Source organism: Emydura macquarii, unplaced genomic scaffold (genome assembly GCF_026122565.2).
Source record: "Emydura macquarii macquarii isolate MOO-44397 ecotype Brisbane River unplaced genomic scaffold, CSIRO-AGI_Emac_v2 contig_2473, whole genome shotgun sequence".
In the NCBI taxonomy this organism is placed as follows: domain Eukaryota; kingdom Metazoa; phylum Chordata; order Testudines; family Chelidae; genus Emydura; species Emydura macquarii.
Genome location: NW_027132610.1, coordinates 14,377,946 through 14,404,022, shown reverse-complemented (window position 1 = coordinate 14,404,022; position 26,077 = coordinate 14,377,946). Strand labels below are relative to the sequence as shown.

Genomic DNA, 26,077 nt, shown 5'->3' with positions numbered 1-26,077 from the left:
ACTCGGGTGCAGAAACCATCCCCCTGAGAAACAGATAGTCCCTGTCAACTGCATGCAAGTAGGTTCTAAAAATCCCCTTACAACATACAATACAGATTGAGTTCACGACTGTGCACATTTATTCTAGTCGCTTAAAGTATATTTGAAAGTTGACTTGTAGAGGCTTTATACAGAAAGATTTAACGGTCTAGTATTCATAGACAAAATTAACAAAAGAATTATTTTAGTTTTGTTTTAATAATTTATATACTGAAACGACATCAACATTTGAAACAAAACAAAACAAAAAACACCCAATAACTTTAAAATTCGCTAAGAAGCCCAATTTGTCTCTTAAATTAGTGTGGTGGCATTTTTGTGGAAGTGAACTTGTCTAGAAGGAGCTATCCAGTAAACAGCCCATGACACATTAACAAAAGGAAATCCAGGTAAGAGGGATACAACTACAGAGAAGAAGTAGAACATCCGCCTAGAACCATATTCAAATTTGGTAGGAAGACTGTGTATATGCATGTATGTGTATATGTTTGAGAGAAAGGCAGCATCACGATTACATACATGAAGCGATGATCTGATGCCATTTTCCATGCTCCTGGATGAAAAGCATTGTTAATAAAAGGGGAATGGAAAATAAAAAGAAAAATCAAAGAACTTTAAAAGTCACCTCTTTCATAATTAATAGTCCTCATTGGTAAATGTAGCATGCACTATTTCCTTCAAAACCTAGACAAAGCTGTTCCATTCCCAATATATTTCCTTTCATTGCTTTTCATGAAGAAAGGTTTGAGAAAGCAGATCGCTGGGAAGAAATACTACAAACTTCTAAATTAGTGAAAGAACTTCCAGCATCACTAGTGTATTCTGGGTAGGAGGCACTGGAAGAGATTATGTTTTTCAGCCTCTGAAGTGCAATGATTAACAGCAAAAGAAGAAATGCTAAGAGACTGAGAAATATAGAAACATAGACATAGACATTTGATAAGCGACCAGATGAGGAATCCACTGAAGTTGACAGGGATGTGGGATATAGCTCCAGAAAAGTCCCATTTTCCATGTTTCCTACTAATCCAGATGAAGGGTCGAGTTCTGACATTTTTTGTGTGTGTGTTTTTTAAGGAAATAGATCTTGTGTTCAAAGGCAGTTTCAGAAGTATAAAAAATGCTGTATTCTAGTTGCTTTCATTTTTCCATCACAATGTAGGCATAACAAGTCACCCTGTGATCAAAATTGTTCTTCACTTCTCAAACCCACTGGTAATATAAGACTCTGTATCCTTCAGTCCTGAAAGGCAATACAAATAGGATTAATTTACAATTAGACCATGTGATTTAATTGTTCACCTGAGGCAATGTAACTTTAAAAAGAGTAAATTATTTTCCATGAAGGACTTAAAATAAAAAATAAAAATAAAAAAAGAAACTATTATCTGTTGCTTTATGGTCTGATTTCCCCAAAAAAGAGGGATAGAAAGGAAATTCTGCACATAAATTATTTTAAATGTACTCTTTTCCACATCTTTTACTAGAGATTAGCCCATTTCAAAACCTCTGATCCAAACAGCTCTGAACTCGGTGTGGGAAGGTGTGATGGGTGTACCTGCCCCTCCTGCCAGAGAGGGAGCCCTCATCTTCCTCAGTGGCCAGAAAGGCCCCTCCCTGTCACGCACACTGCACACTCCCTGGCAGGAGGTGGGAGGTTAAAAACCCAGCAGAGGCCCCAGAGTCGGGTGGAACAATAGAGGAGAGAGACTCAAGCCTGGACATATCTTATGTCGACAAATTTCTGTAGTGTAGGCAGAGTGTCACTCCCAGAGCCTGCCAGAAGATATGCAGCCCTTCCACGTCCAGACAGGCTTCAGGGCTGCTTTACTGCTCAGCAAGACTGTTTATTGAGCCCTGAGACACCCAAGGGGGGGCTCAGGGCTGCTTCCCGCTCAACACCGCTGTTTTGCTAAGCCCTGCCACATGCAGAGGGACCTCAGGATGGCTTTATTGCCCCACAAGACCGTTTGTTGAGCCCTGCCATGCCTAGAGAGGCTTCAAGACCACCTCCCGCTCAGCCCGGGTGGGTTGCTGGGCCCCACCGCACCAGAGACGCTCTCGAACAGCGGCGTGATAGGCAGCCAGAGGCACAACACTTCGGGGCCTGCACGGGATGGGAGTTGCACCAATACCTCCCTTCAGGGGAGCCCCAAGCACTGTCTGTCACTGAGGGACAGGGGCGCCATTTAGGGTGGATACGGTGAGCACCAGTCGCCCCCCGCCCTCCCCAAGTTTTGTACCTCAGCAGAGCAGGGACGCATTTCAGATTTTGGTAGGGTGTCCCTGTGGGCCAGCTCCATGGTGCAGCATGTTGGGCTCACACTGCTAGGCCCTGTACCCCTTCTCCAGCTGGGGCTGTGCTTTGTGGCGGGGGGCGCTGATCACGGTGCTGCAGGTGCCGGACGGTGGCTTGTGGGAAGGAAAGGAGGATGGGCTGTGCTGCTGGTTCTGGCTACGTGTGGCTGCTGGAGCTAGGAGATCGGTTGCCCTGAGTGCCTGGAGGGAGGGGGTGCAGAGGTGAGGAGAAAAGGGGTGCAGGAAGGGGTTAAGGGAGAAGGGGGTGCAGGAAGGGAGTGCAGGGGTTGGGAAGAGGGGGATACATGAGCATCAGCATAGGCACTAGGAGGATAAGGGGGCTATGAGATGGAGCATATATGAAATGTGCTAGGTGTTGTACAGATCTGTGCCATAAGGGACTGTGTGAGCGGTTAGCTCAGGATGGAGCTGTTGCCGTCCCCAGATCCACTGTCTGGCCTTGCACCACTGGCTCTGCTCCCACTCTCTAACCTGGGTGCTGGGCTGAGCCCTGACAGAGCAGAGTCACCAGCCTGAGGCCTTGCCCTTCCCGGCACTGGGGCAGAGACGGCATGTGGAGCTCAGGCTCTCAAAAAAGTTACTAACCAGCAGTTGTACCCACTAGAGGGTGTTTGCAATTTAAACAGACTCCTCCCTGGCCCGGGTTTCTCTACTGATGAGCCAGTGTGCGGAGCTGCACAGCCGGGGCTCTTGGGAGGCCTGGCTGAAGCTCGCACTGACACACACTCACGGGGCACCGTTCGGGGAACTCACTGGGTCCTAGGGCCTTTGCCATGCACAGTGCTGATCTCTGCCCCTTGGCTACTGACAAAGCTTTGACCCTGACACAATGCATGGCAGTGGCAAGGAGGAAGGGCCTCCTAGAGCCCCACATACCAGCCAGGGCCCCCGGGCACTCACGTGCACTCAGCTCTGTGGAAGTGGGGGGTCCCACAGCTGGAATTCTAGCTGGGGGTGCTGGCGACACAAATTTTTCACCGCTGCGGATAAAATGATGGCCCTTGTCGCTCACAGTTGGATTTGAAAATAACAGTGGCCAGCTTTTATTGGACTCCATTTTGTAATAACCTTTCCACGCCATTGAACGGCTCACTAGGCATGGGGATGGCAGAGGAGTAACTCGGGGAGATACAGCTCCGTTGTGACAGTTCCACAGCCAGTTGGAACCGCCCTGTACCCACCTGGCTACACACAACGGTCATGGAGAGCTTCAGAGCAGCAGCGAGGGCAGAGCCCCGTCACCTGCACCAAAGCCCAGGGCCTTGGTGCCTGAGCTAACAGAGAATCTCCTGTTTGTTAGCAATGTAGGGCCCATGATAGCCAGGAGAAGCCTGAGAGGTACATGGTTCATTACACATTTGCCTAGACAGACAAAGGTTGCCCTCAGAAGCAGCTGGTCACATCTTACTTCTGACATCAGTGTAAGAAACCTCTGTGCACCAAGTGCTTCCACCCGTAACTTCCACAGTCTTTGCTCAGGCTGGTCTGAGATGGGATCTTGGGAACTATCATTCCCAAATGCAGAATTCTCCCCTGTGAGCAACAGGCCCCTCAGTGTCTGTGGCACCCTCTTCCTCATCTGGGTCTTTATCCTGGCCATGGGGATTGAAATGGACTCCTCCCATTTGCAAAGCACAGGCTCCTTCACGCCCACTGAGCTGAACGAGGGTCTTAATGGTTTAATGGCAGGACATAGTGGAACAGTTCCGATTCCACCTCAAGTCCTGGGATTGGGAATATCTTGCTGTGTTATCTCCCAATTGTTCTATGTTTACATATAAACTTATATTATGGCTTTAATTGGGGTTTGTACACATTTTTTCTTCCTTTATCTAGGAATTAGATAGAGTGCTCCTGTCAGCTAATTTCTAAGTTAATATCTGCAAAAAAATCCCACAAAACACTAGAGTTTTTATGTGCCTCAGAAGCCCCTGGAATCATGGTTAAAGTTGTCCTCCTCCCACCACCAAAATCTGCCCCTAAGGAGGGAAGTCTTATACTGCAAACCTAGATCCCGAAGCACATTTCTCTGCTGACTATATCCATACGGAGCTGAATGAACCCCAAAATCCAAGCTCCCCCAGATTTTGTGAAGGAAGGATGTGTTTCATAATGAAGATCCAGATCTGAATTTAATGTCTCAGACCATCTCTATTAATGTTATCTACCGTCTTGTTTTCATGTTCCATGTGATGCCTTAGCATGAACTAAACTGGTGAACTAAACATGAACTAAACCTCCCAAACCCTGCTGGAGGATGGTGCTGGCCAAGTATATGCTGTATCATAATATCTGGTGAAGGTTTGTGCTACAGTATGAATTTCTTGCTAACAGGGAATCTTTACAAAATGCAGGATTGCAGGAATTGGCCATCAACTTTCTCTTTCCACACTGGAAAAAAAAAAGAACCAATACAGCCTAAAAATGTGCATAGAGGGACTGTGTCTTGTGGGCAAACTTTAAGCCAGGACTGAAAAAATCCTTGTAAAGAGTTAAGCTTGTAATCCTAGTGCCAGGTTTTCCAGCAAGGTGACAGATGGTAAATCCACTACCACTATTAAACCTATATCTCTGTGATGTCTTGTCTGAGGTAACCAGAACCAGGGAATTTGCAATGGCTTATTCATTTTACATTTATAAAATGTGCTTATCTAATTTCACAAAGATTAAAATGCAAAAATTAAATCATTAGCACACTGATCTGCTATTGATAAGGTGGCCTCAATAAAATACACTTCTCAGCCAAAAGTTGCTTCACCCTTTCCTTCCCACACACACAGTTCAGCAAACTTGGCCTCTATCTACGGGTTCGTCTAGAGAAACACTTAGTTCACTGCCCGCTGGGGTGCAAATCTATTCTGCACTAACGTGCCATGAAGTAAAGTGCCTTGAGGACCCTGCTGCCACACACTACAAGTTTCCTAGTGTGCTTTAACTTACTTCTGTTTCAAGACAAGGTCAATCAAAGCACACCACAACGTTTTTAGTGGTTGGCAGGCAGGTGGCTTTCCCCAGCTCCCAGCAGGGAATGAGGAGTGGGGGAAGGCAGTCCGGGGCTTCTCACCCCTGGGAGCGAGATCCAGCTGCCCCAACTTCTTGCCCTCTCTCCCCTGCCCACTCCCCACTTAATAGTCCCTATCAGCTTGATTTTGAACCATTGATAACTACTCTCTAAGTATGGTTTTCCAGACAGTTGTGCACCCACCTTATAGTATGTTCCTCTCAGCTATATTTATCTAATTTGTTTATGAGACTGTCATGTGAGACCATACCAAAAGTCTTACTAAAAGTTGAGATAGAAGGAAAGCAGTAGATGTCCTATCACAAGCCGTGAAATTGACATGACTGCCCCGGCTCTGGTGGAGAGCGGGCAGAGAAGTTGCTCGGGCTTCTACCCGTTCTCTGCCAGGTGCGGGGTCCAGCCACCCAGGGCTTCTCACCCCACTCCCAGCCAGCAGCAGGGTCCAGCCACTCAACTCTCCAGGGTTGCAGGGGGCAGTTGGGCTCTAGCTGCCTCATTTTCTTGTCACAGAGCCATGAAATTGATAAGAATGACAGCCAACAGCCGATATAAGGAAAGCAGTGTCTCCGCTGACACTGCGCTGCCCTATCTATGCCAACATAAGCCCTACATCTTTTGTTGAGGTGGTTTTATTGTGTTGGCATAGCAGGGGAGTTCCATCAGTGGGAGGAGCATTTCAATGTGTACATCTCCACTGTTTTGTCCACGAAAGCTGATTTTTGTCAACAAAACTCTATAGTGTAGACCAGCCCAAAATTGTCGTCCATGTGCTCAGGGACAGAAAGGACTGTGAAAAGTTAGTGTCACTGACAGTTCTAAACTCTCCAGAGGGACAAGAGAGGAGCCTGGGGCAAGAAGCCGAAGTTGCATACTCTCAAAAGGTAACACGGCAATCATTTTACCTTTACCTTCTGGAGGCACTGTACCCTATTCTAACCCTAAATCTCTTTGCACATGTCTAGTTCAGAATCAGTCAGAATGAAACAGGAAGTTGAACTTTTGATGCAAGGAACTCTTTAGCCTTCATCTGACATCATCCTAAGGGCAAAAAGATTACCTAATAGTAAAACCAAACCAAACCAAACAGACAAAAACAAATTAAACAGGTGTTCTTATTCCCCTTAAATAAACTGAATTACTTGTTCCTGAAATAAATGGCTTGTATTACATGCATATATTGGCTATCTTAGGAGGCATCACATTTTCAGATGCAATCAATTGTAGCTAAACATTGATATAATTATTAGGGCCCAGTTCTGCCATTGTTACTCCCACTGAATAGCATCTTACTTCATAGATAATCCCCTCTGACTTCACTAAGCTTTCCTGCAGAGGAGACTCTATGCAGTGTGAATATCAGTGGCAGAATCAGGCCCTTCAAATAATAATGTTATCATTTTGTGGTCTTTTTTTGGGAATCACACTAAAGATAAAGTATCTTGCTATGCTTCCATGAAAATGTTCCAGCACTCTTACCCACAATGCTCTCTCATACTTTTACCTTTAAAACTTTTATTTCCTGTTGGTTTCTTCATGAAGCTGACACTTTCCCTGGTTGTGAGAAAAGAAAGAAACTGTACTAATGAGCCTCAAAAAGGATGGGATAAATTTCTACTCATGTTGTTTCTTCTCTGGCAGACTAATAAAAGCCTAAAGAAATACCTTTTGAGAGTGCTAAGAAATCTGCCTTTCAGTCTCTATAATAATTTGCATAAAGTTACCCATCATGCTTTGCACTGTAAGTTATATTTAGGAGACTATACTACATGCCATAAATAGCCCTAAGTATCCAAGTAATAATGACTGAACTAAGTGGTAGATTGTCTTTTAACAATACAATTCTTTTTTTTGTAAACCTTAATTTGTTTTCCATATCTAGATTCCACTGTGAGTTGGTACATTATAAGTGTCTATATAGATAAATAAATAATTACATTGTGGTATGAAATCTGCCTTGATTTTATTGCAGATACTTCTGCCTGTCTTCATCAGGCTTGCAAATGGCCTAAATTGGGTCCACAAAATAATCAGAGGTGAGAAATTGCAGCTGCAAATTTCAGATATTAAAAAAGCCAGGTTTTGAAAATCTGGCCCTTTTAGTATATATTTTTATACCGATTCATAAAATATGTTGAAACAAACAATTGTTTTAACCCTAGTATTATTTACCTCAAGGAATGATATTTAAAGCACACTATATTAGACTCAACAGGGAGAGATTTTTCTTTAGCGGCACAAAGTGAAGTAATGGAATATAAGGTAATGATTTCTTAGTCTGCAATTACTTAAATGTCTTAGAGCTAGATTAGGTTTTAAAAAGATAAACTTTGATATAAAAGAAGCAGATCAGTTGTTAATTGCATTTCTCTATAATAATAATATAAGAAATTAATTCATACTAGCTTTAATATGGTAAAACATGGGAGATGTATTCAAAATTCTTTATAAAACTTTAAATCTCATATGTCTTACTTTTGCAGTTAAGAATTATGAACCAATTAAACAAAACATTTTAAGCCCAAACTTAGCTCTAAGCACACAAGTTGTTCTAGTAACTTCAAGGAAACTAATCATAGGCTTAAAGTTATATATATGCATGCTTATGTCTTGCTGTATTGGGGCCTTTATGCTGAATGTAGATCATTACAATATCAATTAAACTGTTTTTTTTTAAAAACTGGATACTGTGTATCAATATCATAGACTGTAAAATCTTAGATTCCAATGGGCCAGACTCCAATTCCCTTACTCACACTGAGTAGTACCTGAATCATGAACTCTACCATCTCATGATCACTTTCTCCCAAGCTGCCTTCCACCTTCAGATTCTCAACTAGTTCCTTCCTGTTTGTCAGAATCAAATCCAGAACAGCCTCTCCCCTAGTTGCTTTGTCCATCTTCTGTAATAAAAAGTTGTCAACGATATATTCCAAGAACTTGTTGGATAATCTGTGCCTTGCTCTATGATTTTCCCAACAGATGTCCGAGTAGTTGAAGTCCCTCTCACCACCAACTCCTGTGTTTTGGATGATTTTTTTTTTTTTTTTTTTTTTAAATCTCCTATAATTCCAAGTGACACCAGGCATATGCTCCATCTTCTTTCCTCATCACTGGTTTTGTGCATGTTTAAGAACTTCACATACCATCAGAACAGTGGGCCCAATCCAGTCCCCATCAAAATTAATGGGAGTTTTGTCCCTGACTTCAATGGAATGACACAAGGGTTGAATTTGGCTCAGTATGACAGACTACATATCTTTTCTTGAGATTCCTAAACTGACCCAGGAGTAAATCAAAATAAATCAAAGTCCACACCAAGTCCTATAGTGGGTTTTCCCATTCTCTTGTCCACACTTGAAAGTTTTGGATTAAGATACGGGTGAATTTAAAGTGCAACAGCTAGAATAGGAAAACAAAGTGGAATAACTGCAGGGTGGATACTTATTCCAGAATAAGAGTGTTCACACATGGAGTTATTCCTGAATCTTATTCCTGCATAACTCCATCCTGCATCAAACCCAATAGTAAAGACTCTGCAGGCCAAATTGAGTTCTCGTTTACATTTGGATAACCTTCTTGCTTTCAGATTAAGTTTTGCTGTGCAATCCCATTACCTTATAATACGATTGCATAGGTTGAACTGATTGGAACTTAATAAACCAATCTGTTGAAGATGCTAAAAAAGAATAGAAAATCTAGCTCCATTCTTTGTTGTTTTGGCTCTTCAGCCCTAATAGATGTAAAAAAGTAGTAAACTCTTATTGTCCCTAAAGACACCAGACATGGCAGACTGCCCACCTGTTGAATAAGATGGTGCCATTTTTAATGTGGTCATATTTCAGAGTAGAATTGCTCTTCAAATATTTTCCTGTCAGCTATTATTCTTCCATTCATCTCTCAGTGCAATTCTTCACAGACTAAAACTGACTAATCTTATTCTAATTTATTGCCTGTTTACATCTTTCCTGAATGGCACTTTTCTGAAAGGCTGTTTCTTGAGAAAATTGCAATGAGCTGTTTTCAACAGTGCAGACAACATCAATTAATACACTATTCTGACACCAGAACATGTTTAATATTTTCACTGAATGTTGAGCAGCATGTGAGTTGGTAGTGGGCCCAGATTACAGGCTAAAGTGGGTAACAAATGATTGCTGCAATCTCAATATGACATACAGTAAATAGGGTACTTTTTCAGATAACTTTGGTTACACCGTGCAATAAAGCTGTTACAATTCAGTTACATCTCTTTCCATATCTTGATTCAAACAAACACTTTATTTCATTGCCTGACCTCAGTGAAAATGCAATTTAATGGATCTTCTTCACAGGTGGGAAGGCTGAGGAGTGGGGAACCAAGATAAGCCTGGGATATTCATTTTCTTGAGTATTGGTCACAGACTTTACATGTCTTTTCAGGGATGGCACCAGATTTCTTGTTTCTTTTCTGACCTCCTAGGACTATGAGTTGAGAGAGATTTTAGCGATCACAGAGGTTTAAGTGCTCATGAAGAGTGCCAGTTTGACATCACTGAAAACTGGAATGTTTTAGGCCTTGTTGCACTAATATTTTGGTTAGAGTCTCCCACCATCTTGCTCTCTCTCTTTTTGGCCTCCATCACTATTGTGTATGAGCACCTCACAATCGTTTTTCAAAAAATGTATTTATTTTCACAACAGCCCCAGGAGGCAGGGAAGTGCAATCATCACCAGTTTTTACAGATGACAAACTGAGGCACACTAAGATTAAATGACTCACCTAAGGTCGCAGAGGAAGGCTGCAGTGGAACAGGGAATTAAAACCAGCTCCCCAAGTTCCTGTTTGGAATACTAACCACAGAGTATCCGTCCTTGCTACCATTGCAAACTGTCAGTACAGCATCACCAGTTGGAGCACTAGTCTAGACCACCCTCTAGCATTTTAACCACCATGTCACGGGATGACAAGTGGTTAAAATGGCAGTGGTTAGTCTGCTTTAGTGATTTCACTATTGCCAGCACTGGTGGGAGAACGTAACTCATATGCTAGGAGAGACCAGGTTTTATTTATCCACAGAATAGATGCAGCAGAGCCAGAAGCATCCCCCCACAACACCTTGCTAATAGCCTCAGCTCTGTTCTGGAAGGTAGTTCAGAATCCATTCAATTTCAGCCTCTCATCTGAGACCAAAATTAGCGCTAATTGTGATGGGCTTAGTGTAGCAGACACCTGCCCAGTAGAAGTCGAACTTGGAACAATTCATTTCACACAGGCCACGAAACAGCCATCAGACAGTGCCAGCTTTCAGTAACAACTGATTTGCACTAGATTTTAACAGGTGACTTGAAGGTGAAAAGTGTCATATCTTACTTCCAATTCACTGAATCTTCAAATAATATCCTATCACTGGATTGACTTTTTCAATAAAAGTTAATGTACAAATAAGCATCGTATTGATATTTAGCTGCATGTTGAAATTCATTCAGATATCCAAGGTAAGAAGTAACAGAAGGCTTCTGTCTTTGCCTTCACTGTGCTGCTATCCTGGATTTATGTCAGGATAGCAGGCCTTGGAATAAAGGTCATTTTCTATTGTTGAAAGGAATTTGTGCTTTGCTATAGGCATTTAGTAATGAAGCCTTTTCATTGCATCAATATGCAGAGCAAAGTAAGCTCAAACAGTTATTAGGGCCATCGAAACACAGACATGGAATCTTTTTTTAAAGGGCTTTTTTAATGATCCTTCCCTGATTTTAAAAGTCCCTACAGCTGAGAATTGCATTTGCATTTACCATAGTTCTAAATTCAGTGAGGCGGATGGTCATTCTTCTCTCTCTCAGGAGTGAGCTGCATAGTTCTGTCTCCTGCACTCAAGTGTCCCCCATTGGTCAACAATTTAAACGTTCCAATGGAACATAGCTGTTGTGGGAGGTCATGAGACTCAGGATCACAGAGGCAGAGGCGATCTGTTAAGCAGCTGGGGCCAGTCTCATGGAGGGCTTTGAGTAGCAGGACCTTGAACAGGACTCTGTGCTCATTGGGGAGTCAGTGCAGAGAGCAGTTATGTTCACAGAGACCTGTGCTACTGAGCCAGATGGGCTGCAGTGTTTTGTACCAGTTGAAGCTTTCTTGTTCTGAGATATGAGTTGAAATAATCAAGGCTGGAGATCATGATTTCTTGGGTCACCAAGGCCAAAGATGTGTCTGATAGGATGGGATGCAATCTTATGGCTACTTGCAGATGGTAGTGAACATATTTTGAGACCAGGGCTATTTGGACATCCAGTAGCAGTGAGAAGCTTGAAAGGACAAGCTTAATCTTAGGGTAGATGGCCTCAGTAGTGGGAGATGTTACACAGGTAGCAAATATTTCAAAGAGCTTCCTTCATCCTTCCAGGATCATGTCAGTCTTGCCTGGGTTGGCTTTCGCCAACTGCTTTTCATCTAGGTACTGATTTCAGTCATGCACTGAGAACGCTTGGAGATGGGTGCTGTTTAAGTTTGTTGTAAGAGAGACATAACATCAGATGACACCTACATAATTACTGATACTTCAGCCTATGTTGCCTCACCCACTCTCCTAGTAGTTTCACACAGACGCTGACTAAGACAGGAGAGAGAATTGAATCCTGTGGGACTCTACAGGTGAGGGCTTTGGAGATTGAGGAACAGTTGTCCATAGTGACCATCAGTGTTTGATTTGAGAGGAAGGACCTGAGACATTTCAGAGCATTTCCATTCATCCCTGCAACCATACAGAGACTGAACAACAGTATTTGGTGACCCACAGGATCAAATACCACAAAGAGATCCAACAGGATGTGTGCGGATGTATTTCCCTTGTCTATGGAAGAACATAACAACAAGTACTGGTTCTTTATCTTGCCTTGGTGAAGCCTGACAGAGGGATCCAGTATACTGGCACTTAGCAGATAGCATTGGAGACGGTTGTTTGCTAGGTACCCGATTAACTTGCTAGGAAAGGGAGGTTAGCTGCTGGGTAATAGTTTGGAGATGTGTAGCAGAGAAGAGTGGCTTCTTTTGCTCTAGTCAGACAATTGCATGTTTTAGAGTGGGAGGCAGATTCCCCTTGTTAAAGAAGATGTTGATAATCTCTTATTATTAGGAGCCCTCGGTCTTCTCTGCTCTTTTTTACCTTCCTGGAAAGACAGAGCTATAGGTGAGCACACAAAAAGGTTGCCAATACTTGTAACTTGAAAAATATTCCTGCTTTGTTCAGTAACCAAATGACAGAGCAGGAGGGAAGTTATCCAGATGTCCAGAAGAGTTGAGATGCAATACTGTAATGTCAGCCTCAGTATGAAACCTCTCCATCATGAAGGATGTCAGGGCACTTACTGTACTATTACCAGGCTGATTACTGCTAACAGCTGCCAACAACACTTGTTTCCAGTTAAGATTTCCTATGATCATTGCTAATTTGCACTAAGCACCAAGCTTCCAGTTTGTCAGTGGAAATACTTGTCTCATTCCCAACAGCGCCTCCCACCCCTGTATTGTTTTCCTCTTTGCTGTAAGGAAAACAAGTGTAGGAATAGAGGTTTATGCATATAGAATTTCTTTTACCTAACAGCGTTCAACAAACTTGACATATAGGGATCCCTTCCACACTGAAGTGAAACTACCTCTGGAATGGAAGGATGTAGCCTTTAATTAGCATACAAACAAACCATACAGTAGCTCAGAAGAGAGACATAAGATCACTTTTTCCAATGGAAGCTATAGGGTGATTAGGTGGGGAGACAGAATATAATTCCCCAGTTAGAATTTGGCCAGAAATTCATGATTAATATGCCCTATGGCTGTAAATATTGCCATTAGCAATTAAAAGACCAAATAATAAGGAACTTTGTTTTTACAGTCATCTGAAAGATGGACCCTCCAACACTCCAAAGTCCCATAATGCTATGCTGGAGATTGGGATCCATTAAATACTGCCTCAGTGGGAAGAGTCCAACCTAATGAATCACCAAAACTACTGCCTGCCACAATTTGTTATTTCCTTAGCAGTTTCCAATTAAAGTCCTAAGTAGGCCCAACACTCTTTAGCTTATGAAGTCTAACAAAATAGAAGTCCCAGATGATTTGGCTATCAGTTAAATTAGGTGGTATTTGTGAAACAGAGAAAATGTGTTACTTTTTCTCCTTGGCTTTGAAAAAGGATGGTTAACCTGCCTCAAAGTCTTAGGGATACTTACCCTGCCCCTGTTTAAATAGGCTGATGGTTTTTACCATCTATAATACATTTAATGGGTCAGATTCGCCATTGCTCTGCATGTGGTATAGTCAATTACACCAAAGCACAGTGGGTGTAAATTGTTACCATTCTGACTCAACTGCACTTTACATGCACTTTGCACAATGGCTATACAAGGTGCAGGGTAATTTAGGATCAGGCTCAAACTCTGTAATGTTTAGCTGTTTTTTTAGGAAGTTGAGAAAGAGAAAGTAAAGCGAAGGAACAAACTACTTACTAGCAGGGAGGTGCAAATTCTAGAAGTCAGATGCCAAATGGCCACTTAAATTAGAGCTATAGCTAGTTATAAAAGAACAGCTACCAGGTGGGCATGCTGAAAAAAGCTCCTATAAAAGAGGAAACCTAAACTAAAGAGTTAGCAATGGCCAGATTGCCAGAGCGAAGGTAACTATGGGGGAAAGGGGCTGAATTTCCAACATTCTAAGGCAGGGGTGTCAAACTCATTTGCTATGGCAGGCCAGATTTGAATTAAATGTACTTCAAGTGGGCCATACATACCATAAATCGAAATACTAGGCACAACCATTTTTATGTAGTATTATATTTTATTTGCTAGAGATCAGCAATATAAAAACTGCAGTAAATTCAATTCTACAACTACTACTATTTTACAATTAAAAGAATCGATCAATGATTAAGAATTATAGTACTGCGCGACGCTCCAAGACCACACCGTCCCTCTCCTGCCTTTTGGAGTGCTGTGTCTCGTGCACACAGCGCTCCACGCGCTGCCGCCAGAGTACACAGATCTCGTGGCAGTGTGCGATGCCGCAACATCTCACGGTGTTGTATCTCTCTGGCGGCAGCGCGCGACGCTACCAGAGAGTACAATGCCACGAGATGTCATGGCAGCGCACACTGCCACCAGGGGCTGGACCAAAATGGTTGGCGGGCCATATCTGGCCCACGGGCCGGATGTTTGACACCCCTGTTCTAAGGGCTAGGGATTTACATGAAAGACAAACTGCACAGAAGCCTGGTATGTTTTGTATCTCACATAGTTATGTCCTCCATTATGAGTACAATGTCTGCACGAGGACAGCAGCAGGTTTTGTGTAGCACTACATGTCACCCGTCTAAGATTAGAATCTGGCCCGTGTGCTGTCTTCAGCAGTGCAGATTAAACTGGCTGTACATGAGGAAACAGTCCAAGACAACACAGATTAAAACAAGCAATGCCGCTTTCAAAAAAGATCCTCCCCAAAAGGGGGAGGGGAGAGGAGAAGACTCACAGAATCATTATGGATCTCAAATCTCTATCCTTTTAGCACATTTGGTGTGAACTATACTAGAGAAACAGTTCTCTAGGGATAAATGTTAACACATTATGTTGCTTTTATGCCTTCTATCACTGTATTACTTATGGCTTAAACCTGTCCAAATTCAACAAAGAAAATTATCTCGTGCAACCAAAATTGCTGTGAAGTACATCGTTGAAATCCAAATGTTTTGATTATGTTTCTTACACTGTTCCACCCAAAAGCCTCAAGCCGGTATCCTGGAAACCTCCCCCCATTCCGGAACGAAGTGTTGATGCTGCAGGTAAGCTCTCCTTAAGGAAATGTATCATCATAATCGTATAATAACCCTTCTAAGTACAACACAAAAAAGCTAAATGCTGCAAGGTAATGAGCACCCTCAATTCCCAGCATCTCCCAGGATAGAACCTTTAACTCCTCATTTCTTTCAGAAAGATCCTCTGGAGGGAAACAGCATGAGTCTCTGCAAAATGCACATGGTCCTCAAACAAGACAAATACAATGATTGCACTTGTGTTCCGTGTCTCTTTTGTCTACAGAGGACTTTCTTGAACAAATTCCTTTCACACTGAACACTGCACTTGCTTATTTATTCCACTGTTACATTCAGTGCAGTGGTTCCCAGACAGAGCAAAGAAAACAGTGCCTACACAAGCTGAAAATGATTACACATGCTTAGAGCTGCAATGCAAATCTAATACATTCTCAAGTCTATTGGAATGTGTTCATCATATTCAAAAGGAAACTGTCCACATTGAGATGGACAGGGATGAGCTTTAAATTATAGGAGAAGGACTAGTTAGTCCAGAAGATCAGGAGGCTCATCTACAATAGGTCCTTTGGATAAGCGGTTGTATTACACACTTGTTATTCCTTCTAATATCTGTTTAATGCCTTTAAAAGCTATTCTCAAAGGCTCAGTTGTGCCATTTACGTAGAGCCCACTATTAAGGGTGGGGACATCATGGTACCGTCCCTGATATAACTCAAAGAGGAATTCTGCCTAGGTGAGCATATCCACACTTGTTCTACAGGCCAGTGAGGTTGTGGGAGGGCGAGGAGGATGGGACCATGATCCTGCCTCCTCCTTAGAGGGAGTAAATAGGGAGTAATCCCTGCACTCCTCATCAAGGACCGCAATTATGCCTGACCACACAAGGAAGGAAAGCCCTGCTCTCTCCCAAGTAAGGGAGAGGCCGAATCTGACTCAAAGGAATTGTTGTATGCAGTGTTGCCGAAGCTGTGTTGGCTATTGGTCCTAGAATATTATCTTCTGTTGGTGTGAGAGACAAGCTTTCAGACCTGAGGAAGAGCTCTGTGTAAGCTTGAAAGTTCGTCCTTCTCACCAACAGAAGTTGATCCAATAAAAAGATATTACCTCTCCCACCTTGACTCCCCAAAGGAATGGGTCTTGTAATAGACCTGCTGGGAAAATGATTTTTCCTTCTCTGCAAAAAAATGCCAAATGATTTTTTTCCCCCCATTGTTTGTTTCAGATTGTCAGGTATGGTTTGGTTTTGTTATTGCCAACCCCTGTCCTCCCCCGCTATACACCCCACCCACCCACCTACCCACCCACATCTCATCAAACCCTCAAAAACCTGATTTCTGTTTGTTTTTAGGCAACCCCAACTGACAAGTATTGTGTTTAAAACTGAAAATTTGTGTGTGGGGCGGGGAAGGGAGGGAGAGACTGGGTTGTTTTTCACTGAAAACCAGCAAGATTTAACTCAAAACCCACTTTTTCATGAAACATGTCATGCTCAATTAAGCCACATGTTTGAATGAAAATAAAGTTGTCTAAATTTCAACTAGCTCTGTCTGGTGACCTCCCTTTGTGCTTCAGACTGGGTCAGGTTCTGCCACCGTCACGCACAGAGGGTAGGGCCTTAGGCTGTGCCAAGCCCCACAGAATCAGTGGGGCTCATGGACTGAGGTACTGGTCCAATGGCAGCAAAGGTGGCACCACCTGCGTCCTCAACATAAACAAATGGCAGCTGAATTCTGTTAGCGTGTGACTCGTCATTAGCATGCGTTCATGCCCATCTCCTCAGACAGCGACATATCTTTCTGTGCCCATCCAAGTGTCTTCTGGTCAATGAGGAGCTCTCTTTGGAGCAAATCCTGCCTGGCTCTTATGCAGGAAAGCAAGAAAGGAGGGAGGAGGGTGTGGCCTATGTGAGGATCAGAGAGAATTCCACTGCGTGCACTTCATGGAGCAAAGGGGACCGCTCCATCCCCACTCCCCTGGGAGTGAACTGTGCCATGGCACCCCTCCCCACCGCCCGGCAATGCACTGGCTCGCAACACTGGCTGGCTACACAAGGGGGATTAAGCTGTACCTCCTCAAGGGGTTTGGCAGCAGGCATACAGTCTTTGTCCAGCTAGGGACTCTGGCAGGCATTCTGTGTCCCTGAGGCAGAATTACCTCCTGGTATTCCAATGGGGCACTGCAGCTCCACAATATCATTTACTGTAGGACACACCAATATTCTAAACAGCCCAATGCTGGTACAAGTTTGCCAGATCTCGGGGCGACTGATGAGACTGTGTACTGAGCCTGAGCAGGGAGGTTTCAAGTGAGAGTCAATACCAGGGACAGAAGCTGCATTTTCTTTCTTTGCTATTTTCTCCTCTCCCCTCTTGAGCGTGTTTGTCTTTTTTTTTGTCCTCCACGAAATGGGAACTGACTTAATCAACAGCTACAGCAGCTGCTCCAGCCCGTCTCAGCTAACTTCCTCTCTTCTCCCCAAAGAGGACAGTTATTACCAACTTTAATTACATCTTTTTATACCATCTAAAAGGCTGTCAGAGGAGGGAGGTATGTGCTTGTCTCCTGACCTTTCAGATCACATAATGTGACCTTGTCCAAGGGAAGGTATGGGGACAGCAAGGCAGGCAATAGGCAGTGACACCAGTGCAAACATTCCTAATGTAGACAAACCCATAGAGTAAAAAAAAAAATCAAGGAGGAGGAAGTATGGATGATTCCAAGCCAGGATTAATTTCAGTCCATTCTGGCCTGGAAGACTAAAACCATTGCTAATCTGAATGTAAAAAGCAAAGTCATAAAGGATTAGTACGGAACAGCTTCAGTCCGGCATCCATCCATGACTCCATAATCTTTACTTCTTCAGTCTCTGAACTGGGAATATTACCCTTGATACATCCCTAAATTTCAATCATATCTTTTTTCACAATAAAATGACCGAAACTATGTACAATATGCTAGAAATCTGCAGTGTTCAAAATGTGGTACATTCTACCACATTACTATAATTTCCTCTGAATTCTGTTTAATCTGATTTATTAGGCATCAGATTTTTATTTGCTTTTATAACCGTTAAGTTCTCTAGGAAATGTTTAGCTATTTAACCATCTCCACACATCTCTCTCTCCTGCCTATAGTTTTGCAATACAGGAGTAGTGAGAATTCCCTTTCTTTGCTTTCTGTCCCAGGCTTCATCACCTCATATTAAACATGCTATATTAGTCGTTTTGTAACACCTTGTGGCTTTTACTTGGGAAGAAACTGATTTGGGAGAGTGCATTTTTCTGCAGATGCATCCACTTATATATTTTTTTCCTATATTGTACTGTCTAAGCCTGATCCTGCTTCCATTGAACTCAGTGTGAATTTTGCCATGCATATTCAATGGGAAAAATTCCTATCATATCCACACAAAAACAACGTGGGATGTAATGCCAGTGGCAACCTTACCTATGTCCATAGCTCCAGACTATGTAGTACAGTAACAAACAAACTCTGCACTATAGAACTTTCATTTGGCAGGATAGCTAAAGAATAGAAACAAACGCCTGCCTATTTGGACTCGGCATCCTTTCCATTCTGAAAATAGCCAGTTCATGGACACAGTCCATGACCAGGGGGTCACTGGAAGAGTCCACCCATGTGCCTGAAGACAAAAGCAATTTCTCTAAAATGAAAAAGTATTTGTTGATTTAAGTACTTTGAAAATGAGTCAAGAAAAAGCCAATAAGGACAAAAATAGTCCTCTCATTACTCCACCATATCATGTTCAACATTAATCTCACCTGTCAATATCAGGTGCTCATAAGATCAGGTGCAATATATGGTGATGGGAGGCCTGAGATAGATGGATAGATTCTGAGATAAATAGTACATATCTATCTGTATAAGCACCAGTTGCCAAGTGTGATATGTCGGTCATAAGCATAGCAAGGACTGAAATCAGACAAGGCAGATTATGAAGAAAGCACATCGCACTGGCTCTACAGGGTGCAGAAAAATACCCCAACTCCTGTGCAGCCAGCTGGAACTCCCATCAACTGCAAACATTTGTTCCCCTTCTTAACTAAGGACCAGATCCTGATTTCACGGGAGTCGATGGCAAAGTTCTCAATGACTTCAAGGGAAGCAGGCTCCAGCTCTGCAACTGCTTTCTCTTGCTTAAAAAGCATGAATCATTTTTCCTTCAGTGACTTTTATGCAGCGCTGGAGGTATCACATTGCATTAGAAGTGGAAGCAGGGAAAATGAACAGCAAACGATTTAAGAAAAACTATAATCTTAAACAGCAAAAGGGATGTTAATTCCCCACGCACCCACCCACCCAGCGACACACACAACTATCAGTTTCAGTAAGATACTGATTTATGCAACATTCGCCTTCTCGCAGTAATGAAACAGCCGAAAGGATCGCTTCAGAAATGAGACTGCATTGTCATTAGCCCGATCCACGCTACCTGCTTTTGCCCCTTACTCTTCTCATCAGAGAAGGAGGAGGAGATGTGCTTTTAAGAAACGCATCCCTTTGGTTCTCTGGGTTTCTCCGTCCACCCTGCACCACGCTCCAGAGTGCACTCTCACGGCGTAACGTTACCATGGACAGACGCCTGACAAGTGAGCCACACCAAACCCAGTTTTTATGCTACTCATTTTTTTTCAGGAGCTGCGGAGAAAGTTGTGCAGCAAACAGGTCCCACCACGGAAGGGGAGGGCGGTATCTCCACCCCCAGCGCTGCAAACATCCGAACCGCAGGTACCGCTCATGCGACTGGCCTCGCCTCGCCGGGTGAACGGGCCATGGGGAGGTGACCACTGTGGGACGGGAAGTTAAGCAGTGAACCGAAGCGGAGTCTCTCCTGTCTTTTTTGAAGGTGAACGGTTCAGCTCGGGGGCAGGCTAAGAGGCTGGGGGGTGGGGGGGGAGGTCTGTGTAGTATCGCTAACCAGGACGTACCAGAATTTGGGACCCATCGCTAGAACAGCAGGAAAAAACCCCACCAGCCCAGGTGGCAGAACCTGAAACGGCCCCAGATTCGGGTGAGTCCCAGATCGATACTACACCGGCTCCAAACTCCTGGGAATTGGCTCAGTCGCTAGAGGCCCGGCCTGAAATGAGGCAGGGGCTGCCCTGGCGGATCAGCAACGATTGCAGAGCCGCCGAGATCCCGCTGCCCCCCAGCCGCACCAGAAGGGCCACTCCAGAGAAGAGCTAGAGACCCCCCCCCCTTCTTTCCGTGCCACCCCACATCGCTCCCACGGATCTCCAGCGGGAGCCCCGGCGGCAGGGCGAGGGGCCGGCGGGGAGGGCGGCTCACTGACCTGCTCTGGGAAACAGCCTGACTTCTCCGCCTCTGGCTTCATCCAGAGACAAACCGGCGGCAGCGGCGGCAGTCCCTGGGCTTCTTACTCCACACCAGCCGGAGCCAGCGAGCCAGGCTGAGCGAGCGCGGCTCCCGGCCCGGGGAGGGGCCGGGCCGCAGGCAGCCAATCAGCGCCGGGAGGGCTGCGCCCGCCGGCCGGCATCCTGCAGCTGTAATGACAGCGGCTCGCCACAGCGAGGGTGTTTCAGGGTGCCTCAGTTCTCGGGGTGTGTGTGTGACTGTGACTCCTTCATCCGCCCCTGCGACTCCTTCCGCCCACCTCTGCTCGGTGGGTGAATATTTCCACTAAGGCTGTCAATTAATCGCAGTTAACGCAAGTGATTAATTTGTTCCGAGTTCACTTGATTAAAAAATTAATGGCAATGAATCGCAGTTGGAATCGCACTGTTAAACAATAATAGACATACCAATTTATTAGACATATTTTTGGGTGTTTTTCTACATTTTCAAATATATGGATTTCAGTTACAACACAGAATATGAAGTGTACAGTGCTGGCTTTATATTATTATTTTGATTAAAATATTTGCACTGTAAAAAAGATAAACAAAAGAAATAGTCTTTTTCAGTTCATCTCATACAAGTACTGTAGCGAAATCTCGTTATTGTGAAAGTGTAACTTACAAATGTAGATTTTTTTTTTGGTTACATAACTGCTCTCAAAAACAAAATAAAGTAATCTTTGGAGCCTACAAGTCCACTCAGTCCTCCTTCTTGTTCAGCCAATCACTAAGACAAACAAGTTTATTTACATTTACAGGATATTATGCTGCCTTCTTCTTATTTACACCTGTTCTCACTTTCAGGTGACATTGTAGACATTGTTTTATTTTTGAGTGCACTTATTTTTTTTTTTTTACATAATTCTACATTTGTAAGTGCGACTTTCATGATAAAGAGATTGCATTACAGTACTTCTATGAAGTGAATTGAAATGCTATTTCTTTTGTTTCTTTTTTACAGTGCAAATATTTGTAATAAAATACATTTAAAGTGAGCACTGTACACTTTGTATTGTGTTGTAATTGAAATAAATATTTTTGAAAATGTAGAAAACACACAAACATATTTAAATAAATGGTATTCTATTACTGTTTAACATCACGATTAATTTTTAATCTATTGACAGCCCTAATTTGCACCCATCCCTCCCTCCCCACTGCCTTGCTGTGTGCGTGTGAATCCTTCTCCCCATTCCCTCCATCCTCACTCCCCTTTGTGCATATGAGAATATTCCTCTGTACTTTCTCTTTCTCCAACCTCCACAACTCTTGTTTTCTCTCACTGCATTCCTCTGCCCTCTAGTACATTCCAGTATGCAATTCCCTGTCCCCCCTTACATCCTACTTAGTGCTTCTGCTCCAAAATGTGTGAACGCTCCTTCCTATTTGTCTACATCAAATCTCTCCCAGTTGCATATGCTTGTGTAAAAGCCTCTCCTCCATGCTAAGACATGTGTTTATAAACACCCTTTCTACATCTTTCCCCCCCATTGTCCTGTTGGGTTTTTTTGTTCTATGTGTGTGATACAGAATCCCTCTTTCCCCACAGTCTCCTCTCTCTTCCTTCCTTCTGTGTGTGTTGGCTCTGTGTGTATATGACTCAATCTCCCTCCCAATGATCGCTCTTTCTTTCCCCTTGCCAGCCCAGTGTGGGTGAGCCTGAATCTCATTTCCCAACCTCCCTACTTCTACAAAGGTCCTAGTACATGAAGGTTGAATTGCTGGTCATGATAAGCTTAGCTCTTCTTCATCAGGGCTTGTAAGAGGGTGCAAGGAATTCCCTCCTTCAGAAAACAGGTATTCTTTCTTCAGCCTTCCCTCACACCCGTTTGATATGTGTACACCCCTGGGACCTGCTTTCCACCAGCACTTCCTGTTGCTACTGCTCCATGTCTGAAGGTGGGAACAAAGTTTAACTCTTGCAACAAACAGACTGAAGTCAGAGTTCTGGTTCTAGTCCCACTTCCACCCCTCATTCACTTTGACTTTGGGTGAATCACTTAAGCAGTTTAGGGCCTCATTTGCTCCACCTGTAAATCAAAGATAATGATACTGACCTAGGGTGCCCTTCAGTGGCATTGTAAAGATCAATTGATTAATGTGTTTAATGGAATCTGTGGTCCTCAAATGTAAGGTTCTATAAACTGTTACCTCTTGTTCTACTTGTGTCCCCTGACTCTGCTCCTGTCCTCAGAGTAGTCCTTAAATACTCTCTCCCTTAATTTCCCCTCTATTCAGCATTGTTGAGGCCTTGTTTGGAGTACTCTGTCCAGTTTTGGGCCCCCTATTACAGAAAGGATGTGGACAAATTGGAAAGAGTCCAGCAGAGGGCAAAGGAAATGATTAGGGGGCTGGAGCCCATGACTTATGAGGAGGGGCTGAGGGAACTAGGCTTGTTTAGTCTGCAGAAGAGAAGAATGAGGGGGGATTTGACAGCAGCCTTTAACTACCTGAAAGGGGGTTTCAGGGAGGATGGAACTAGGCTGTTTCAGTGGTAGCAGATGACAGAACAAGGAGCAATGGTCTCAAGTTGCAGTGGAGGGAGGTCTAGGTTGGATATTAGGAAAAACTTTTTCAGTAGGAGGGTGATACTATTTGAGCACCAGGATGTGGGCGGGCACAATTATGTGGGCTGCCAGTTTAGGGTAGCTTTATAGTCCTGTTGTACCACTGGGGCCAGGATGTGGCTCCCTGAAGGAAAGAGTGAAAAATAAATGTCTCAGTAGCAAGTGACAGTTTGGAAGTGTTCTTGGGAAACCCATTAGATACCTCCTCAAAGTCTTCTGGAGGACTGCTGAACCTTCTGAGAATATTGTAAGTCACATTTTGATCTCAGTTACACTGGAGTAAATCAAGAGCAATTCCAATAAAGGCAGTTCAGGTATTGTATTAACAGCAGTATAACTGAGACCTAAACAAGGTCCTGTAAGTCCACAAGGAAAATGACATGAGCATGAAGCCTGCAAGTAACACATCTGCTGAGTCCAAATCCTGGGAAAACACTAGCTGGATGGTACACATTTCTTTCTTTAGATGCTGTGGGTGAAAAGCTGTAGCTGGTCTCTGGAGAACTCATCGCATCAGCTCTGTTTTTGTTGGCCAAATGGCTTCACTGTGGATTATAAATCAATGATGAGTAGTGTGAAGAGCAGATGGGGCTTTTAATGCATTCGCTGTAGCTCAGGCTTGTGACTGGCTGAAGCCCATTAGCACTTTTGAGAAGAATGTTGGAAAAGGTTGTTCATCATTTTTAATTGCTCTGTGGGAACTGTGCAGTTCATCATGTGCCACTTAGATATACTGCTTTTCATGATGCAGTTTATACAATTTCATAACAGCAAGGGGCAGCTTGGTATATCATAATATAAAGCCAGCTTTGGTGGAACGAGCAGCAGAAATAAATACAATATAAATCCTAAAGGTAAAATTATTCCCAAAGAATGGACCAAATCCATCAATGGCGGTCATGATAGATGAATCAAGAGGAATGAATTTGGTCCCAAATCCCCTTCTATGTTCCACCCTGGTAAAAGTAATTCCTCCCATCTCCTTTTTATTTAGATGTTTGGATATCACAGTAGTGGGGGTGGTGTAAGAACCAGAAGAGACTGTTTGTTTAATACTATCTAATCCCAAATGTGGAATTAGTTAACTTTGGCTCAGTTTTACTCACTGCTGAAAAGGACACATGTGGCTAAAGAGTTACTATTGAGTTACTATGGCAAATTTGCTGTGTCAAATAAAGCACAAAACATGCTGAAAATATACTGTTAGCAATGATCAGTTCTCAGTGGAGGCAAGGGACCCTGTCGAAGCCATTTTAACAAAAATATAGAGAATTTGCTATATTCTTTCTTATTTGGATACTGTGCCCAGAATGATCCTCATGGCAAGCTCTGTATTTGCATGTCACTGGATACAAACATAGATAAATGATGGGTTATCAGTCTCCAAAACTATTCTATTCTGCTAGTATGGATTGTGGCACCGAACTGCAAGGGACTGGAGAAATCTGGATGGTGAATAAATGTGCTTTAAAGTATAATATTTTTAAAGAAGAGGAAGAAGAATTTCCTAGGCTTACAACACAATTATTCTGATAGAATAATTAAAAGTGGGGAAAATAGGAGAGAAGGAATCTCACTCTGAAGAGGAAGAGGAGAAAAAGCAAGTGTAATAGGAATGAATGTGTAAGTGCAATGAGAATTTGCCATATTGGGACACTGGCCCTTCTAAGTGGCATCCTGTGTCTAGCAGTTCCCAAAATGCAATGCTTCCAAAGAAAGTTAACCCCTTCCCTCCTGGCCATAATGACATATTCTCAACTTCAATGAGCTTTATTTCAGGACCTGAGTGAATTGAACAATGGGGGAATTTCTTCTTGCCCTCTGACAAGTGATCAGTTTGCCCCTGAAACAAGAGAGAGACCTGGTTACTAATAACCTTTGATTTTGGGGGAGAGTCAGAAGCCAAACCTGAATTCTGCTTCCCGTTCAGCAGCCAGCCCCTATCTTTATAAAACCAGAGTAAAATCCCATATCTAAGGATCCCTGAAATTTAGTGGGATTCAAAGTCTAGAGCCAAATATTGCAGCTCAGGCCAACCTGTATTATCTTAGCTCATACAGCTACAAATGTTTATTAGTACTCATGAAATTAATGAGAATTGAGAACATGCTTCTTAGCTGTACTCTTGGCTTTCATTCTTTTCCTGCAGAAAGCAACTATGAGAGTAGGTGACACATATAGACAGAGAAGCAGTGGGGTGTATATTTGAAATTCAAGAGTGTTTGTTCAGCAGAGCTGGAAAGGGCAGTGGGCCCTTGTTGTTGGTTGTTGCTCAAGCATCACTGATATTCACTGATTTTTTTCAAGTTGCATTACATCACTGATACCATGCTGCTCTCCATGAGAGGCTCATTTGCTGCGGGCTCCTCACTGATACGGGATATAACAGCAGGAGAGGAGTTATCAGCAAGATCACAACTCTCACAGTCAACTTCGGTTGATGCGTCAGTAGCTGACGGGTATGGCGCACCAGAGTTCTACAGCAATTAACTCTGTCTTTTGTTGCTTTTCCTTCTTTTCATTTTTTCTGTGAGTACAACACTGTATGAGCCAATCTTACTCTGGTCAGACTCTTTCATACAAACTCAAACTACTTTGCAGCATTAAATAATACAATTACAACATTAAACAGTGGAAGAGGCAGAGAGAGACAGAGGGAGAGACAGAGAGATGGGAAGAAGTATCGGAAAGACAGAAAATCTGTGTTTGCAGATGAGGTGTGAAAAGAGGTGATGGGTAAATGAGGCTGAGCAATATATGCATGTTCTTCCAAATCTCAGAAGGTGCAAAGGAAAAGGCTCTCACACTGGAGTGATGAGAACAAACCTCACCTAAAATTGTAGTTGGATTAGGAGCCCGACTCTGATCTCACTCACAAATCCAAAGTAACATCTATAGAGTTATCCTGGATGTACATGGATGCAACTGAGAGCAGATTCTAGCCCAGTATCTTGCTAATGA

At 43.3% G+C, this 26,077-nt stretch overlaps 1 protein-coding gene across 3 annotated transcripts; it reads right to left on the bottom strand.

Moving 5' to 3' along the window:
* Nucleotides 1-218: 218 nt before the first annotated feature.
* On the bottom strand, nt 219-20,550 carry SERTM1 (serine rich and transmembrane domain containing 1). 3 transcript variants are annotated; one of them, XM_067563008.1, is made up of 4 exons: nt 20,486-20,532; nt 7,315-7,385; nt 6,882-6,931; nt 219-1,282 (listed from the first exon to the last, which is right to left on the bottom strand). In XM_067563008.1, the coding sequence occupies exon 4, from the start codon at nt 1,091-1,093 to the stop codon at nt 770-772; it is 324 nt and encodes a 107-aa protein (XP_067419109.1). In that variant the 5' UTR covers nt 1,094-1,282; nt 6,882-6,931; nt 7,315-7,385; nt 20,486-20,532; the 3' UTR covers nt 219-769. The 3 variants fall into 3 exon arrangements, 2 of the variants coding, with proteins under 2 accessions (XP_067419109.1, XP_067419108.1); XM_067563007.1 differs by lacking the exons at nt 6,882-6,931; nt 7,315-7,385 and having other exon boundaries at nt 20,486-20,550; XR_010922598.1 differs by lacking the exons at nt 219-1,282; nt 6,882-6,931; nt 7,315-7,385 and adding an exon at nt 19,792-19,979 and having other exon boundaries at nt 20,486-20,550.
* Between the last annotated feature and the right edge of the window lie 5,527 nt (nt 20,551-26,077).